General features: G+C 39.9%; 1 protein-coding gene across 1 annotated transcript in view; it reads right to left on the reverse strand.

The window, feature by feature from the left end:
* The window catches only part of reln (reelin), a 379183-nt gene that overhangs the window by 294235 nt on the left and 65763 nt on the right, over positions 1-19185 (reverse strand). The window contains exon 2 of the mRNA XM_065275748.2: positions 12752-12859. Coding sequence (XP_065131820.1) covers positions 12752-12859 — 108 coding nt within the window. The remainder of the gene's footprint in view (positions 1-12751; positions 12860-19185) is intronic.

Here is a 19185-nt window from a genome sequence, read left to right on the forward strand (position 1 = left end):
TTCCAGACAGACTAAATATTGCGGCATAATTATGTTATCCACAGTTGAGGATTTAGCAAATTGGGGGCCCAATGCGAGGGTATATATGGTAAATAAGGGTCACCTTCCGATCTTTAAGAGAAAATGAAACCTGACGACCCGTTTGACTAAGGCCTAAAGCCCCACTGTCGTCGTTAATGCAGGTTCAGTGGCAAACGGGTCTATATTGTATACCATTTACAGGACCAGGAGAAAACGCCAAAAAAAACATCGCAACCCGACCATACGTGTTAACCCGTTTGACTAAGGCCGGAAGCCCCACTGTCGTCGTTAATGCAGGTTCAGTGGCAAACGGGTCTGTATGGCATACTATTCATAAGACTTACGATAGCGCCAAAATCGCAACCCGACCATACGTGCCAACCCGTTTGACTAAGGCTGGAGGCCCCACTGTCGTCGTTAATGCAGGTTCAGTGGCAAACGGGTCTGTATGGCATACTATTCACAAGACACACGAAAGCGCGAAAAACGCAACCGGACCATACATACCAACCCGTTTGACTAAGGCTGGAGGCCCCACTGTCGTCGTTAATGCAGGTTCAGTGGCAAACGGGTCTGTATGGCATACTATTCACAAGACACACGAAAGCGCGAAAAACGCAACCCGACCATACATACCAACCCGTTTGACTAAGGCTGGAGGCCCCACTGTCGTCGTTAATGCAGGTTCAGTGGCAAACGGGTCTGTATGGCATACTATTCATAAGACTTACGATAGCGCCAAAATCGCAACCCGACCATACGTGCCAACCCGTTTGACTAAGCCTGGAGGCCCCACTGTCGTCGTTAATGCAGGTTCAGTGGCAAACGGGTATGTATGGCATACTATTCACAAGACACATGAAAGCGCGAAAAATGCAACCCGACCATACATACCAACCCGTTTGACTAAGGCTGGAGGCCCCACTGTCGTCGTTAATGCAGGTTCAGTGGCAAACGGGTCTGTATGGCATACTATTCACAAGACACACGAAAGCACCAAAATCGCAACCCGACCATACGTGCCAACCCGTTTGACTAAGGCCGGAAGCCCCACTGTCGTCGTTAATGCAGGTTCAGTGGCAAACGGTGGCAAACTATTTAATGCAATTCATAAGTGTTCATGCAGAAAAGGTTTTTATTTATTTATTTGGTTGGTCTGTGTTATGACCGTGAGTGCTTTGTTCCGTGAAAATAACTATTGCGAGTTAAGAACCTTTACTAGACAAATTATGCGAATGCTTTGTTGAAGAGAAAAGTTTTAAGTCTAGATTTAAAATGATAGACTGTGTCTGATTCTCGGACATCGGTTGGTAAATCATTCCAGAGCTTAGGGGCTAAGTAGGAAAAGGATCTTCCACTTTTAGACACTTTTGATAGTCTAGGGATAATCAATAGGCCAGAATTTTGCGACCGTAGTGTGCGTGATGGATTGTATTCTGATAGTAATTCTCTAAGATATGAGGGTGCTAAGCCATTTAAAGCTTTGTAGGTGATTAGTGATATTTTAAATTGGATGCGATATTTAACTGGTAGCCAGTGTAAAGATGCCAGAATTGGGCTTATGTGGTCATACTTCTTAGATCGAGTAAGTACCCTTGCAGAAGCGTTTTGAACTAGCTGAAGCTTGTTGACCTGATTTGAATGGCATCCCCCGAGTAGCGAGTTACAATAGTCTATTCTAGAGGTCATAAAAGCATGAATAAGCTTCTCTGCGTCAGATGTAGACAGTATATGGCGTATTTTTGAGATATTTCTAAGATGGAAGAATGCTGTGCGGCAGACGTTGGCGATATGACTATCAAAGGATAAGTTGCTGTCGAACATCACACCTAAGTTCCTAACCGTGGAAGAAGGCACCACAGTACAGCAATCTATGTGCAATTTGTAATCTGACATATTATGTTTGTAGCGATTTGGTTCATTAATAAGTACCTCTGTCTTATTGGAGTTGAACTTAAGAAAGTTATGTGCCATCCAGTCACTAACATCGCTAATGCAGTCTTTTAGCTTAGAAAACGTGTGTGTTTCGCTGGGATGCGAGGAGATGTAAAGCTGGGTATCATCCGCATAGCAGTGAAAACTTATGTTATGTTTCCTGATAATGTCTCCTAGGGGTAACATGTATAACGAGAACAGGATAGGACCTAAAACTGATCCCTGCGGTACACCGTATTTAACCAGGGAGTGATATGACTCTTCCTCATTTACATAAACAAAGTGATAGCGATTGGTTAGATATGACCTAAACCAGGCTAGCGCCTGACCACTGATACCAACATAGTTTTCTAGTCTATTGAGTAGGATTCTGTGGTCTATTGTGTCAAATGCTGCACTAAGGTCTAGTAATATAAGAATTGAGATTTCACCACGATCGGATGTTAATAGGAGGTCATTTGTAACTCTAAGCAACGCTGTCTCTGTGCTATGGTGGGGCCTGAATCCTGATTGGAACTTTTCATATGTACTATTATTTGTCAAGAATGTGCGTAACTGGCTTGCCACTACCTTTTCTAATATTTTCGAAAGAAAAGAGAGATTTGAGATTGGTCTAAAGTTATTAAGTTCTCCTTGGTCAAGCTGTGGTTTTTTAATCAGCGGTTTAATAACTGCTAGTTTGAAAGCTGTTGGAACGTATCCTATTTCTAGCGATGAGTTAAAGATATTTAGAACCGGGGTTGACACTACAGGGAATACTTCTTTAAGTAGTTTTGTGGGAACGGGGTCTAATATACAGGACGATGATTTGGATGATGTGACTAGTTTAGAGAGCTCATCTATTGTAGTAGGTTTAAATGAATCAAGATGTTCGTATGGTAGTCTAGTGTTAAGTGAACTAATGGGTAGAGTGGTGGCTGCCTGGGTAGCTACGATGTTTTCCCTAATAGCCGAAATTTTGTTAGAAAAGAAGTTCATGAAGTCGTTACTATTGTGTTGAAGTTTACTATTGGTTTCTGTTTGTTCTTTGTTTCTAGTCAGTTTCGCAACTGTGCTAAAGAGGAAACGAGGGTTATTATGATTCTCATTTATAAGCTTGCTAAGATATGTAGATCTGGCGGTTTTAATAGCCTGTCTGTAGTGTTTAACACTCTGTTTCCATGCTGCGCGCCATACTTCTAACTTTGTGCTTCTATAATTTCTTTCCATTTTTCTAGCTGCCTTTTTAAGGGCTGCTGTGTGATGGTCATACCATGGAGCTGGCGGTTTTTCTTTGAATCTCTTTTTTCGAATGGGAGCAACGGCATCCAATGTGTTAGAACAGACATTGTTTAGGTTTTCTATTTCAATATCTAGATCGTCACAGTTATCTGCTACATGTTTCATTTGAGACAGGTCTGGAAGAGTGCTAATAAAGCTATCTTTAGTGGTGGAAATTATTGTTCTGGCTAGTCGGTAGCATGTTGTAGATTGAGTGATCCTATCTAGAAGTACAGTGTATGACACAAGGTAATGGTCAGAAACTGCATCACTCTGAGGTGATATTTCGACGTCATTAATATTGAGTCCGAGTGACAGAATTAAGTCTAATGTGTGATTACGAGTATGCGTTGGCCCTGTCACGTTTTGTCTAATATTGAGAGAATTTAGAACATCTATAAACGCACGTCCTAATGCGTCTTTTGGGTTGTCCACATGGACATTAAAATCACCAACAATAAGAGCTTTATCTACAGCAGTGGTTCTTAACGTTATTCCTCGAGGCCCACTGCCCTGCACATTTTGTATGTCTCCCTTATTTAACACACCTGATTCAAATCATCAGCTCATTAGAAGAGATCTCAATGAACTGAACTGAGTCTGCCAGATAAAAGAGACATACAAAACATGCAGGGCAGTGGGCCTCCAGGAATAACGTTAAGAACCACTGATCTACAGTGACTACAAGCTCAGATAGGAACTCTGCTATTTCTTTAAGGAAATCTGCATGGTGGCCCGGTGGTCTATAGATTGTCGCTAAAGCAAAAGAAAGCTGTTTGTGGTTACGATCAGTTATTTCCATATTTAACAACATTACTTCAAATGATTTAAATTTTAGCTCAGATTTTTGGTTTACTTTAAACATTGTGTTGTATATTGTAGCTACACCACCCCCTCTCCCCTTTAATCGAGGTTCGTGTTTATAATAGTAGTCTTGTGGGGTGGATTCATTTAAACTAATGTAGTCGTCTGCTTTAAGCCAGGTTTCTGTTAAACAGAGTACATCTAAGTTTTGGTCTGTAATTATTTCATTGACAATAGGTTCTTTATTGGTAAGCGATCTAATGTTAAGAAGGCCGAATTTTAAGATTCGAGATTCATCTGTTAATGTATTGTTTTCTAATTTTATTTGAATCAGATTTGTACCAGATGTAACAAGCGGTGCCCTGTATTTATTTGTTCGGGGAACAGATACAGTTGAAATGTGCTGATATTTCGGTAAGATTGACTCGAAGTGCTGGGATATAAGTGGTCTTGACATATCACAGCAGCTAACAGATGGACGGTTAAGCCGATCCGTCTGTTTCCTGACCTGGGCCCTGGATAGTCAGACTATATCAGAATTAAGACTATTGATCAGATTTTTAGTGAGTATAGCACTTCCTTCCGATGACGGATGAAGGCCATCTCGGGTTAAGAGAAATGGTCTTCCCCAGAAATGCTTCCAATTGTCTATAAACCCTACGTTATGCTGAGGGCACCACTTTGACATCCATCCATTGAGAGACACTAATCTACTATGTGTTTCATCTCCCCGGTTGGCGGGGAGGGGACCAGAGCATATTACATTGTCTGACATTGTTTTTGCAATTTCACACATCTCCTTAATATTATCTTTGGTGATTTCCGACTGGCGGAGCCTAGTGTCATTCGTGCCGGCGTGAATAACAATCTTAGAAAACTTCCGCTTAGCATTAGCCAGCACTTTAAGTTTGGATCTAATGTCAGACGTTCTGGCTCCCGGTATACAGTCGACTATGGTGTTTGGTGCCTCAATGTTAGTGTTCCTGAGTATAGAATCTCCAATGACCAGGGCACTTTTAAAAGGTGTTTCAGCTGGTATACTCCTTAGGGGATCGAATCTGTTAGAAATTGTCGTTACGTTATGGGTCTTAGAAGGACGGCTTATATGACTATGCCGCCTAACAGTCACCCAGTTTGACCGCCGACTTGACTCTGATGACGGAACCGAGCCATGTGTATTTTGATAAACACTATGCGCGCTCGATACAGTATTTGTAATATTTATATTAGCATCTGATGTCGGAACCGAGCCATTAGTCTTTTCGCTCGATAGATTATTTGCGACAGTAACATTAGCGGTTTTGCTATCCTCAACTAGCGTTCGGATGCGCGATTCTAGTTCAGCAACCTTCTCAGTTAACCTTAATACTTCAATACACTTAGTGCATGTAAACCCCTCTATGCTAACAGCAGAAGCTAAACTATACATGTGGCAAGTAGTACATGTTACAATAACAAGCGGAGTCTTACCGCTTTCATGCTTGGCGATGGCGTCTTCGTTTACCCGAACGCGGTCCCCGGAGCTGCATCGCGTGGGGTGTTCGGTTGTGACACGCCTCGGTCGCCTGCGAACGTCTGGGGCCAGGGTGATGCTTGGCTTGCCGAATCTGCGAAGGCCGGGCAGCGGTTCCTCCACAGCTTCCCGATCGCTTTCATGTCGTTCACGGTCCGTGAAGCTGCATCGCGTGGAATGCATGTTTGTTGCTCGCTTGTGGACGTCGGAAGGCAGGGTGAAGTGGGCGCTGTACCTCGCCTTGGATCTGCTAAAACTGGGAAACAACTCCTCCACAGCTTCCCGCTCAGGTGAGGATAGGTCAGAAAAGCATATATCAGATGAATCCGCCATTAGATCGGAAAATGCTAGCTTTAGCCTCCACCGTGTGGATGCTAGCGGGCTATATGCTAACACTGGGTGTTTATTAGTGATAAATAGTTTCACGTGGTAGTACTGCTCAATAATCTTCACGGTAAAGTATTCCTATGTAAAACTAATAAGTTATATTATATAAATAGGAATAAGATGGTAAAAAAAAGCTTTTAGATGATGAACTCGACGGAGCTACGATGCACGATCTGTTCAGCGTGACGTCACAAACCGGATGTCAACCGGATATCATTAGTTTGTATGACGTTAGTTTGCTAAGTTTTGTTGGTCTGATTATTCGTACTTCTTGTTTCCGGCCGGTTTCGGCGCATGCTATACGTCATGACCACACGTTAGCAACTGCGTATGGCAGATCCTGAGTGACTCTGCGCAGATCCAATAGTTTTCAACAGAGGACCCTCCTTAACGAAAGTAACGCTTTGCAATGGAGCGTGGCCAGACTTTCTGTACAAATGAAATAAATGTACGAGAGTCTGGTTGGACCAGGCTAAGTAAACTAGTAGGTTATTAATTTTGTTCTGCAGGTATACTTGCAAGTATTCTTTTACTATACTTTTAGTTAACTAGTGTACTCATACTGAAAGTGTAGATGCAAGTGTTCTGTTAGTGTACTCCTAGTAAACTAGTAAGTTACTAATTGTGTGCTGCAGGTATGCTAATCAAACAAAAATAATAAATAAAAAAATTATATATATATATATATATATATATATATATATATATATACTTCTACAGTGGGACACTGTAGAAATTGTGAGTAAAAAAGCAATGGAATAATTTACAAATCTCATAAACTTATAGAAAGTAAGACATTTTGAAATGCCATGCCAAATATTGGCTCAAAAAAGTTGGGACAGGTAGCAATAAGAGTATAAAAGTGAAATGTACATATAAGGAACAACTAAAGGACAAATTTGCAACTTAATTGGCAACATGATTGGGTATAAAAAGTGTGGCAGTGTCTCTAAGAAGTCAAGATGGGCAGAGAATCATCAATTCCCCCAATGCTGCAGCGAAAAATAGTTTTCTGAGTTTCTCAGAGAAAAATTGCAAAGAGATTGAAGTTATCATCATCTACAGTGCATAATATCATTCAAAGATTCAGAGAATCTGGAACAATCTCTGTGCGCAAGGGTCAAGGCTGGAAAACCATACAGGATGCCCTTGATCTTCGGGCTCTTAGACAGCACTGCACCAATACAATGCTACTGTAATGGAAATCACAACATGGGCTCAGGAATACTTCCAGCAAACATTGTCAGTGAACACAATCCACCGTGTCATTCGCCGTTGCCAGCTAAAACTCTATAGGTCAAAAAAGAAGCCATATCTATACATGGTCCAGAAGCACAGTCGTTTTCCCTGGGCAAGGCTCATTTAAAATGGACTGTGGCAAAGTGGAAAACTGTTCTGTGGTCCAATGAATCAAAATTTGAAGTTCTTTTTGGGAAAACTGGGACGCCATTTCATCTGGACTAAAGAGTACAAGGACATCCCAAGTTGTTATTAGCACTCATTTCAGAAACCTGCATCTCTGATGGTTTGGGGTTGCATGAGTGTGTGTGGCATGGGCAGCTTACACATCTGGAAAGGCACCATCAATGCTGAAAGGTTTATCGAAGTTCTATAACCACATATGCTCCCATTCAGAAGTTGTCTCTTTCGGGGAAGACCTTGCATTTTCCAACATGACAATGCCAGACCACATACTCCATCAATAACAACATCATGGCTCCGTAGAAGAAGAATCCGGGTACTGAAATGGCAAGCCTGCAGTCCAGATCTTTCACCCATAGAAAACATTTGGTGCATCATAAAGAGGAAGATGCGACAAAAAAGACCTAAAACAGTGGAGCAACTCGAAACCTGTTTTAGACAAGAATGGGACAACATTCCTATTTCTAAACATTGGTCCTCCTCCAGCTGTTACTTATATGTACATTTAACTTTTCCGGCCTCTTATTGCTACCTGTCCCAACTTTTTTGGAATGTGTAGCTCTCATAAAATCCAAATTGAGCCAATATTTGGCATGACATTTCAAAATGTCTCACTTTCAACATTTAATATGTTTTTTATATTCTATTGTGAATAAAATATACGTTTATGAGATTTGTAAATTATTCCATTCCTTTTTTTACTCACAATTTCTACAGTGTCCCAACTTTTTCTGATTTGAGGTTGTATATATATCTATATATATGGCTGAATCCCCTGAATATTAACTTTCGTTCTGGACTCCATTTCCCATAATCCCTCATACCTGGACTGATTACTCTGCCACCTGAAACTCATTGGACAGCCTATACTCTCTGGAAACATTCAGACAGTGCAAAGTCTTGATTTGTACCAGCTGTCATTGCTGAGCGGTTTGCCTGCCTGAATTCTATCTGTATTTATTGATCTTTATCTGTTTTACCCGGTTTATGAGTATGTTTGTTGCCTGCCCTGACCCTTTTGCCTGTTTCATGACTACGAGATTTGCCTGCCCTACATTGCTGTGTTTGCTGTTGTTTGACCTTGCCTGTTGGAATATGAGTGTGTTTAATAAAAACCTGCAGATGGATCCTTAGTGTCAAAGTGCTTTGTTACACAAGCAGTATACAATAAGTAACCTATTAGTTTACTAAGAGTACACTAACAGAACACTTGCATGTACACTTTCAGTATATGACTAGTAAACTACTAGTTAACTAAAAGTATATTAAAAGAACACTTGGAAGTATGCCTGCAGCACAAAATTAGTAACCTACTAGTTTACTAAGAGTACACTAACAGAACACTTGCATGTACACTTTCAGTAAATGACTAGTAAAGTACTAGTTAACTAAAAGTATATTAAAAGAACACTTGGAAGTATACCTGCAGCACAAAATTAGTAACCTGCTAGTTTACTAAGAGTACACTATCAGAACATTTGCATGTACACTTGAAGTATAAGTTTAGAAAACTACTAGTATACTCATGAGTTCACTTGCAGTACAAATGAAGAACTAATTGTGCACTAGTTGTACACTTAAAGTTGACTACTCTTACACTTATAGTACACTTAGAAGTATACTTTCATATACCAAAAGTGGGTCAATTTAGTCCCAAGCGGTATTCAAGCAGTACACTTACAAGTATACTACTAGAACATAAATGTTAGTACACTTACTACATAAAGTTTACTTAAAACTATACTCCAACATTACTTAAGTATACTTAATAAAGTGAACTTGAAGTATACTTCTTTTGCGTAAGGGATGCCAGTCACGGCGTTTTCAATATAAATGTCAGGTCATTTGCAGCGTTGAAGATTCAAGTCACAGGAGTCTGGACTCCAGCCTGGTGGTCCCAGAGGTCTGTCCACTATCTGCAGTTCTTCCTGTGGTGGCTACAGCCTTTTGTGTGTTTGAGCTACTTTCTGCTCTATGGTTCCCCCAGAGGTTGCTGTAGCCCATGAATCAAATCCAGAGCGGTTAACACAGTCCTCTGAGCCTCCTGTCCTGATCAAGATGGCCGCTCCCAAACATCCTCTGTTCCTTGTCCCAGCTAAAAATGTCTGTACCCTGGTCCCTGGCTCCTCTCTGGTTCCTTTTGCTATCGGCACCTCCTCCCTGGTCTCTAGCTCCACCCAGCTGGCCATTGTTACAAGCAAAGAGACACGAGTAGAGTAATTCTCTATATGGCGTGCACCTTACGAAAATTAACCATGGTTTTATTGTGGTAAAAGTGTAGTAACCATGTTTTTTTGGTGTATTGATTACTATCAGCAAAACCATGGTTTTACTACACTAACTATGGTTTTTGGTTTTAACTGTAGTAAAACCATGGTTAAAGGAGCGGTGAATCAAATACTCAATTTTAACTTGATAATTTGTTATATAAAAGGTCATCATACTTAAATGAACATCCTGCAAATTTCAGAACTGAAAACGTCCGTGCTACTGAAATATAACAGTTTTTGGCACCAAGCCAGTATTACGACTGAGTGAGGAATTCAGAGAAATATGATTTCAAAGTAGAATTGAAGCACCTCCCCCAACCCAAATACAATGACCACTTTTGTAGCCCCGCTCACAGCTTCGCGTGACACACGTGTGTCTCAACAATCAGTAAACATGTATTTAAAGATTGCCAAATGTAACCAAAATGATATTTAAATAATACAAATTCTGAGAGACTTTTATTTTGACGCGGTGATCTGTTATGATAGAGTAACCATGGAAACCCATTTTCGGTTGTGGAAGAACCGTCTATGGGAAGAACACAGACACTGGATAAGTGAGGCTCAGAACATAACATTAGGAATGCGTGGATAAAGTTTGTTTTTTGAAGCAGTTCCAGCTCGTGTGGGGAGTGTTTGTTTACTTTGTGTACCGCGGATTCAGAAGTCGATGCTGGATTTGCAGAGAGACTGTGATTAAAAGCACCACTAATATTGGGTCTGACAAAAATGACACAGCAGTATACACAGTAAGTTAAACATTTAACTTTATTTAAGTTACTGCGATTCACTATTGCTTTGTTAGAAGAGGTCGCTTGATATGTCCTGTAACATCCGTGTGTTAACTGTTATACAAAGTTAGTGGTAAAGAAGGACTTACCAGCTATAATTTAGATTTTGATGCCCGCTTACTGTGTGCAATTTGCGTTTGAAGGGTCAAACACTCAACAAAGCTTTTTATCATATAACTGTGGTATGTAACGTTACGTGTATATAAGAGCAACCTCACAAGCACAATAGAAATATACACAGTTAGTCATAAGGATTTATCAGCTGCAGTTTAAATTCTGATGCGCGCTTACTGTGTTGTATACGGTAGTTTAGTCACGTCGAGTTTAAAGTTGTGTTTCTACTTTACTATACATATTGTCCTTTATGTGTATCATCTTTAGCACCCAGAATCTTTTGTGGCTCAAACATATATGTGTTTGGCTGCTATTTTTACACATTAATGTTTTTAAAACATTTCCCCACGTGTAATGACGGGGAAGCTGTCCAATCATAGCAGTGGGTGTTTATGTCCAGGTTTTCAATGCGGCCCGCCCCTTCAAACGAAGCTGTTCTTCAGAGAGCCACTAATCCATGTTACGAAATAGCGTATTACTTATTGCTTTTAATGTTTTTGAATGTAAAAACAATGCGAACATCATAAGTATACATCAGACATATTATTGTAGCTTAGTTTGTTTCGAATGCAAGGTTATGTGTTAGTAGACACTAATAGGTTTTAGGTAACTGAAAAAAGACCAAATGTAAAGGCATGTCAAAAACTTCCAGTGTCCCTAAACAATCAGACCGCAGGGGGTTCAAGAGCATCTGAAAGTTGCTCATAAGTGGGGGGTGGGGGCTATGTCATGATGCTTTTCTCGTGCTTTCACAGTCCTGTGCTCTTATTTTGAAGTTCTAGTTTGTTGCCATTGTTTCTGTTTTTCCCACCATTCTGTTCCCTCATTTGTTGCCATGGACATTCATTAATACTCCACCCATAAATGATAAATGTGAAACGAAGCTTCGGACATCATTGGTCAAGTGATTTTGATAGAAAAAATCAAGCATCAATACAACGTTTCGTTAAAAATCTTTCATTTTTTTGACACACGGATCGGAGCTTTGGTGTCACCGCTAACATCACTACTGTTTAATGTTATGTTTGTATAAGTTGAGTTTCTGGGTGTTGTGCTTCTTTGATTTTGTTTCCTTTGTTTTAATAAATTACAATCTGCATTTGGATCTGTTGCCTTGGATATTTAAAAAAAAATCTGAATTGTTTTAAGGAAACAGATGAACATCTCACATGACCAAACATTATCAATAAGAATCGATGATAAAATTATTGACTCATTATATGAACATATGTATGTACAGACATTATATGTAATTTTAATGACAGTAATAAAGCACACAATGCATGCACACGTGGACATGAGGGTTAAGAGGCAACATTTTTACTGTGCAGTGTTACACAAATGCACATGTAAAATTTCATCAACGGGGGAGCCGTGTGTTTGTGCCCGCGCGCGCGTGCGTGCGTGCGCGTGTGTGTGTGTGTGAAGAGTGTTGCTGGGAGCCTGTCAGTGAAGTCAAAGAGTCGACTGATCACACAGCTACTGAGCTTCTAAAGTCTCTAAGGGACTGACAGCTATTCATGAGGGCACAGCAACACACACACACACAATCACACACACACACACACACACACATTTTAATGACAGTAATAACACACATGCGCGCACACACACAATATAAACACACACGCACACAAACACATACTCAGAAGAGCTTTACTGGCAAGTGTGCTTGCACACACAATGAATTTTCTGTGGTTATGGAAGCTTCTAGTTCACACATTCACGCCAATGACAAGACAATTAAGTAAAAGAAATATGAACAGAAATGGGATTAATATAAATATAAGAGACATTGAATAAGAAGGTATATTGTTGAATTTACATATTTAAAGATCGTATGTACACCTATGTTAAGGGGTAATGTTGTGTGCAGAAGTATTGATACGCACAGGAAATATGTTTAAATTCATTTACTTATATTTTGGCATTATTCTGTACACAATGGGAGTAGAAGTAAACAGTGTTACATTGCACTTGTGGAGCAGTTAACAGAATTTAGAGATCCTGCGTATGTATGTAGACGAATAACTGATAAAAGTAAGTGGACCGAAACATTTTATTGATTAAATCACTTTAATACTGCAAGTTTAAAGGTTTCTTTGTTTTTAAATATGAAATCTTCCTGATACAAACGTTTTAAGGAATGTTATAGAACATGTTGCTTTGTTTTAAACAAATGTTTGCAATAATGAAATAGACTTCTGCAAGTGTTTAATGAGGTTAAAACTCACCAAACCCAAAAGCTGAGGATGCTGGGATTGCAGATGACTGGACAGTGGTGGACGTGTAGAGACCTGTGACCAACAGCCCATCAAAGTATGTACTGGTAGAAATTGTCACTATGTACACACAGAGGGCGAAAGAACAAAAAAATAATTGTTTAATGCATAGTGTCTATCACAATTACAATAATACTGTTAATTGTCAATAGGAAATGCAGTAATGGTGATCAGCAAAAAAAGATTTTAGGTGAATTAAACCAAAAGACTGAAGATTAGAAGTTAGCAAGTTTTTCCTTTAAAACCAGTTTACAGTATACTTGTTAAATAGTTTGAGGTTGAAATAACTCTGTCAGTCATGCCATCACCTGTCTGATAGTCCACAATGCACCACATAATCTATTTACCTTTCAAATGGTCACCTGCCCATTCACTCTTAATGACATTAAATTAATAGTAAACAAATTTGGCTTGCTATCGTAGAAAGAGGAGCTTGCCGGTAAGGGTCAGCTTGAGATTTCAACTAGCCTAAAGCCCTCGGATTACCAAACTGAATAAAATACAACACTTTATTTTCTCAGTACAACAGGGTTGCCACATGAGCTGTTATAAGAGGAGGGTAAACAGCTACTTAAAAACACGTTAAAAAAGACTGACGAAGCTGCATGATCAGGCTTTTCCAAAACCTGCTTCTAGGATTCTAGGTAGGCACTTTTATCTTAAGCAAATTACAGTTCATCCATGGCATGTTTTTATCAGTTAGTATATTCTCTGGGATTTAAACTTACAGTCTTTGCCTTCTCTAAAAATGCTGGGTTTTCTTTAACCCTCGTGTGGTGTTCATTTTTTTGTTACTGTGTAGACGATGTTTGTGGGTTAAGTGAACCCACTGCATTGTAATTCATATATTAAACCAATTCAGTTATAAAAATTTATGTAATATTGTTTACAGGTGTTTACTTTAGCCTTATTACAAGTAACATAAGCAGAATTTATGGTTTATGGTCTATAAAGGAATGGACAAAGACAATCACTAATTAATCATATTAGAAGTCACATTAAACATCTGCCCACACGCATAAATATAAATTCTTAATATTGTAACATACATTTTTATGCAACACCACATACATACAAACTGTTGAAATTACTGTCTGTGTTAACCGCCAGCACTTCACAGATGCTGTGTGTGTATTTCTGAACATGTCTTAGAAAGAAGAGAGAAAATGAGAGCAAGAGAGAGCAGATGTGGGTCCAGGAGGCAGGCGGAGGCGGCCGTGACACCTCACCAGCACAGACGGCAGCTGTCAAAAAAGCATGTTAGCTGAGAAAATACACAGAAAATACTCAGTGAAAGAGAATGAGAGAGTGAGAAGACTGAGAGATAAACTGATCAGGTTCCTTGATGACTGTCAACATACTGTCAAACTATTGAGACTGTAGTAACCAGTGTGATAATGTGTCCAAAAACACTTGTAATCAATATATGTAAAGGTACTTTTTATAAATACATTCCTTCACATAAATTCACTTGCTAAATGAACAACAATGCGATTTGCAAAACAGCTTTTTTTGTTTAAAGAAATTTGTGTAAAACCATAAGCAACAACAGAATCATTCTGAAAACTCAACAGTTTGACAAAATCCCAGGCAGATAGAAACGAGTGAAAGATAAAAACTGTATGAATAATACTAGTTTCATTTATTGTTTTTATATAAACAATGTTTTTATTCTGAATATGAAACATTAAAGAATAAAGTGCTCTTTGTGTGTGTGTGTGTGTGTGTGTGTGTGTGTGTGTGTGTGTGTGTGTGTGTGTGTGTGTGTGTGTGTGTGCGTGTGTGTACTATGGATTTAATATGTATACTTTTTTCTGTCTCTCCTTGAGCACTTTAATAATTCATTCTCTCCCCACCAGTATCTATGCCTGTCACTTTCTATTTTTTTTTTCTCACTATTAGATAAATCTTCTAAACAAGTGTACACTATAATTTGTGACATCAGGTTCTATAAAGGGCTATCCAGACAGGTCCTGTTTTTTCAGACTGAATTATATTTAAAATAATTTGTCTTATTATAGTTTTCTTTTCTGCAGTTTTTTACATGAAACTTTTTTATTTATCTCCTTTTACAGTTTTTGAATACCTTACACAGTAATTGTGATACTTGTATCCCACTCAGTGAAACCATTTCCTCTTCATCTTCCACCCAAGCTCAATCATATAATCTACTTTACACTCAGTTTGCCCTTTTAAAGCTCTTTTGTTTTACTGGAAAAATACTGACATTAATGCAACACTCTGTTGGAATAGCTTTCATGCTTCAGAGAACAATCTAAGCCAATGTTGGAGTGAGAGTTAGAGGATTTAAGGGGGTCGCACACCGGCCGCGCAGCTCAGCGTTTCCGGTTCAACGTTGCTGCGTGATTAAGCTTGGAGCTTCATCTGTTTTTTTTGTCTAAAACCTCTCTTTCTACTATCTTATTCCTTTCTATTTAATATAACTTGATTAGTTTATCTCAGGAATACTCTACCTCAACTTTATATTAAAGTATTACTAAGTGAAACGATTTATTACTAACACCCAGCCTTAGGGGTTGTGTAAACCAAAACTTTTACGCCCGCGGCCGGCGCATGTTTTCAATTGTTTCCAATGGAAGCTCGCCGTTTTTCAAATAAGCCAGCAGCGAGCGGGTTTTTTCCGCGCTGAAAACCGGCGCTCGGCGGTTTTCACGCGCTCGGCGCTGAGAGTCTAGAGTTGAAAGAGATTCAACTTTGGGAGAAAAGCTCCGCTCGTCAATGTCAGTTCTCACACGGCCGCCCAATCACAGTGGAGCAGGGGCGGGACATTACCACAGCAACCAACCGGCTCGCAGCTGAAGTATCACAGCTATCAAAGCGCTCAGCTGATGAAAGCTGGCACTCAGCTGGCATTCGGCGTCCTCAAGGCGTTTTCAGACGCGTTTAAAAGTTTTGGTGTACACAGCCCCTTAGCATATAGCCTCCCTGCTGAAAAAAACAGCATACTAGCAAGTAGGGTTGCCACCTGTCCCGGTTTTACCGGGATTGTCCTTCTTTTTAATAACCTGTCCCGGGAAATGTATCAACTCTCCCGGGACACTGAATGTCCCGGTTTTCGAAAAGCTATGTGAATATGAAATTTAGCGCGCGCACGGCAGAGAGGGAGACCTTGCGTCTGTGTGTGTGTTTGCCTCATTTAGCGCATGTAAGACAGAGAGCATCCTGATTGGCCTGTTTCAGAAAATCAACCAATCAATTGTCAGTGTGGGCGGGCTTTTATCTCTTCTCCCGAACCAAACTAATCAGTGTATCTAGAAACAGGAGCGCCATGGCAGAGGGAGAGTGCCCCAAAAGCGAAAATATAAGACACATTTTACACTAGACTACACGAAAGTGTATCCCTGTCTTAAAAGAGTTAAAATCTTGCATGGTGTGGAGTTTGTAACAGTGACTTCAGCTTTTCCCATGGCGGGTTAAATGATTGTAAAATACATGTTGAGGTGAGTTCAACAAGTTTAATTTCATGTGCATATTTGCTAGATGCTATTTAGACCTGTTTAGAGTTGCAATGGAATATAAATAAAAACAGTTTACATAAATAGTATAAGCAGCTTTAATAAATTGTAAACTTGATTTACATATTTTAACATAATGAACAAATAATTGGGTAACACTTTACAATAAGGTTCATTAATTAACACATGAACTAATAATAAACTGCACTTATAGCATAAAGCAATTTTTTATCTTTGTTAATGTTAATAATACATTTATTTAAATCTTGTTAACATTAGTTAATGCACTGTGAACTAACATGAATAAACCATGAACAGCTGTATTTTTATTTACTAACGTTATCAAAGATTAACAAATACAGTAACAAATGTACTGCTCACGGTTAATTAACAAATAAGAATTGAAAAAAAAGAGAATTGTAAAGTGTTGCCAATAATGGCATAGGCCTATAGAAATATTATGCTATGGGGGGGGGGTGGCTTGTGAGCAAACCAATTGGCCGGGTCATCATCGATATGTCCAGGTTTTTTATCAGACATGGGTGGCAACCCTACTAGCAAGACCAGCATACTTCCCATGCTGGTTTGATGCCATTTTTTTTTCACCAGGGCTGCTAGCATCACCAAATGGTGCCGGCTAACATTAGCATTTGTTTACCGTTTACTGCGTATCTACTTTCCGTGCAGATCTAATTGTGGATTCATCTGATGTCTGTTTTTTCAGACCTGAGCTTACCAGAACGGGAAGCTGTGGAGGAGCTGCTGCCCTGGTTTCGTAGATCCAGCGTGTCGATGCACGAGAGGCCGTCGTCTCCCACGCAATGCAGCATCACTGACCATGTTTGGGTGAACGGAGACTCCACCGAATGAAAACGGTAACACTTTACATCAGCACAGAGGGTTTTACATGTGCTTAGTGTAACGAAGTAGTAATCATCATCAACTGATGGAGAATGTTGCAGAACTAGAAGCGTGTATCCAAACGCTAGTTAAGGACAGTAAGGCCGCAAATGTTAATATTACAGACACTTTTTCGGATGCGCCTAATGTTAAGGGTAATGCACTTGACTCGGTTCTGACATCAGAGTCAAGGAAGCAGACTAACTGGGTGACTGTCAGGCAGCATAGTCGTATCCCCACCCATCACTCCTGTGATTATACAAAACAGATTCTCCTTCCTCAGTAGCACACCAAACATCTGTTACAAGGGGCCTGGTTATAGGTGATTCTATTCTCAGGAATGTGGAATTAGAGGCACAAGCCACCACAGTCGAATGTACACTCACCTAAAGGATTATTAGGAACACCTGTTCAATTTCCCATTAATGCAATTATCTAATCAACCAATCACATGGCAGTTGCTTCAATGCATTTAGGGGTGTGGTCCTGGTCAAGACAATCTCCTGAACTGCCAGGCTGGCCGGTTTGAGTATTTCACAATCTGCTCAGTTACTGGGATCTTCACACACAACCATTTCTAGGGTTTACAAAGAATGGTGTGAAAAGGGAAAAACATTCAACATGCGGCAGTCCTGTGGGTGAAAATGCCTTGTTGATGCTAGAGGTCAGCATGATGACCTCTAGCATCAACAAGACTATCCTTCATCGATGGGCTGACTGATTCAAGCTGATAGAAGAGCAACTTTGACTGAAATAACCACTCGTTACAACCGAGGTATGCAGCAAAGCATTTCTGGTTATAGCAAATGTATATATCGTCTCTTTGAATGGCGGATTGAATTTCCAGGTTCATTTCCGTATACAGTATGCTTCACATATCTAAATGGCCAATGAAAAGTTGTGAAATCATGTCATCTGATTTTCACGTATATCCATTTGGTGTCAAATCTGTCAATCACACCGCGTATCTCCCGCCCTGTTGAAGCATCACGCGGGTCTGGTAATGTTTCATCAAAGCTCCGCACTGGAAAGCCAAATAAACATAGCCTGGTGAGACAATGACTTTCCTTCATCGAGGTAAACGTTTCCCCCCTGACGCCAGACGTACGTCTAGGAGTGACAAAATTACGGTAGGACTGTGCAAACAAAGTATCTGTCTAGCATTACCATGTCAGTGTATTGATTCATTGTCCCTTCATAGTTTGCAAGAGACATTTAATAAATTTCTAATTAATAATAAATAAACTAAGCGTATTTAATAAACTAAAACCCCATTCACACAGACCTCTGGTCCCAGAAAATACCCGTAAAATTGCCAGACAACCGTCTGTGTGAACAAAAACTCGTTCCGTTAATCTTTTGGGATCGTTGCCGGAAAGAGGACCTAGTAAGATATGCGGGTAACCCTCTGTGTGAACAAGAAGCCGCAAGAATGCCCTAAAGGGCGTGTCGAAGTGAGGAAGTATGGTTCAGCTCCTTACAACGAGAGATAACATGCATATAAACATTCACCACGAGAAATTTAGCAAACTAGATTGAAGCAGTTATCAGGAAATGATATATGAGAAGCATAAACAATGACGCACGTGCCGTAGTGAGGACGCGCGTGTCATGGCAACATGAAGTTGGTTCAACTCTTTAAAATGAGGGATTTACAACATTCACTATGAAAAATGTCAGCAAACTGGACTGAAGCAGATATCAGGTAAGTTAGCTCGTTACTTACTGCGTTGAAACGGAGATCATTCAGCAGCATAAAAGAATATCGCGTCACGTGCTCATTTGAGCTATAATAAACGAAAATACCCGCATGTCAAATATCCACTCTGAAGCTGAGATCATTCACCAGCATAGAACTGTGCGTTCATGCGCTCCTTTGTAGTCTTATTATAAACAAAAATGCACGCGAGTTGTTTCTGGAGAGAGAAATAATATATAATATGCAAACTTCAGACGCTGCGTAGAAGAGAGGGCGGGACTTTCAACAGTTCACGTGTCTTTCCGGGACCA

This window comes from Paramisgurnus dabryanus, chromosome 9, assembly GCF_030506205.2.
Source record: "Paramisgurnus dabryanus chromosome 9, PD_genome_1.1, whole genome shotgun sequence".
Taxonomy (NCBI): Eukaryota; Metazoa; Chordata; class Actinopteri; order Cypriniformes; family Cobitidae; genus Paramisgurnus; species Paramisgurnus dabryanus.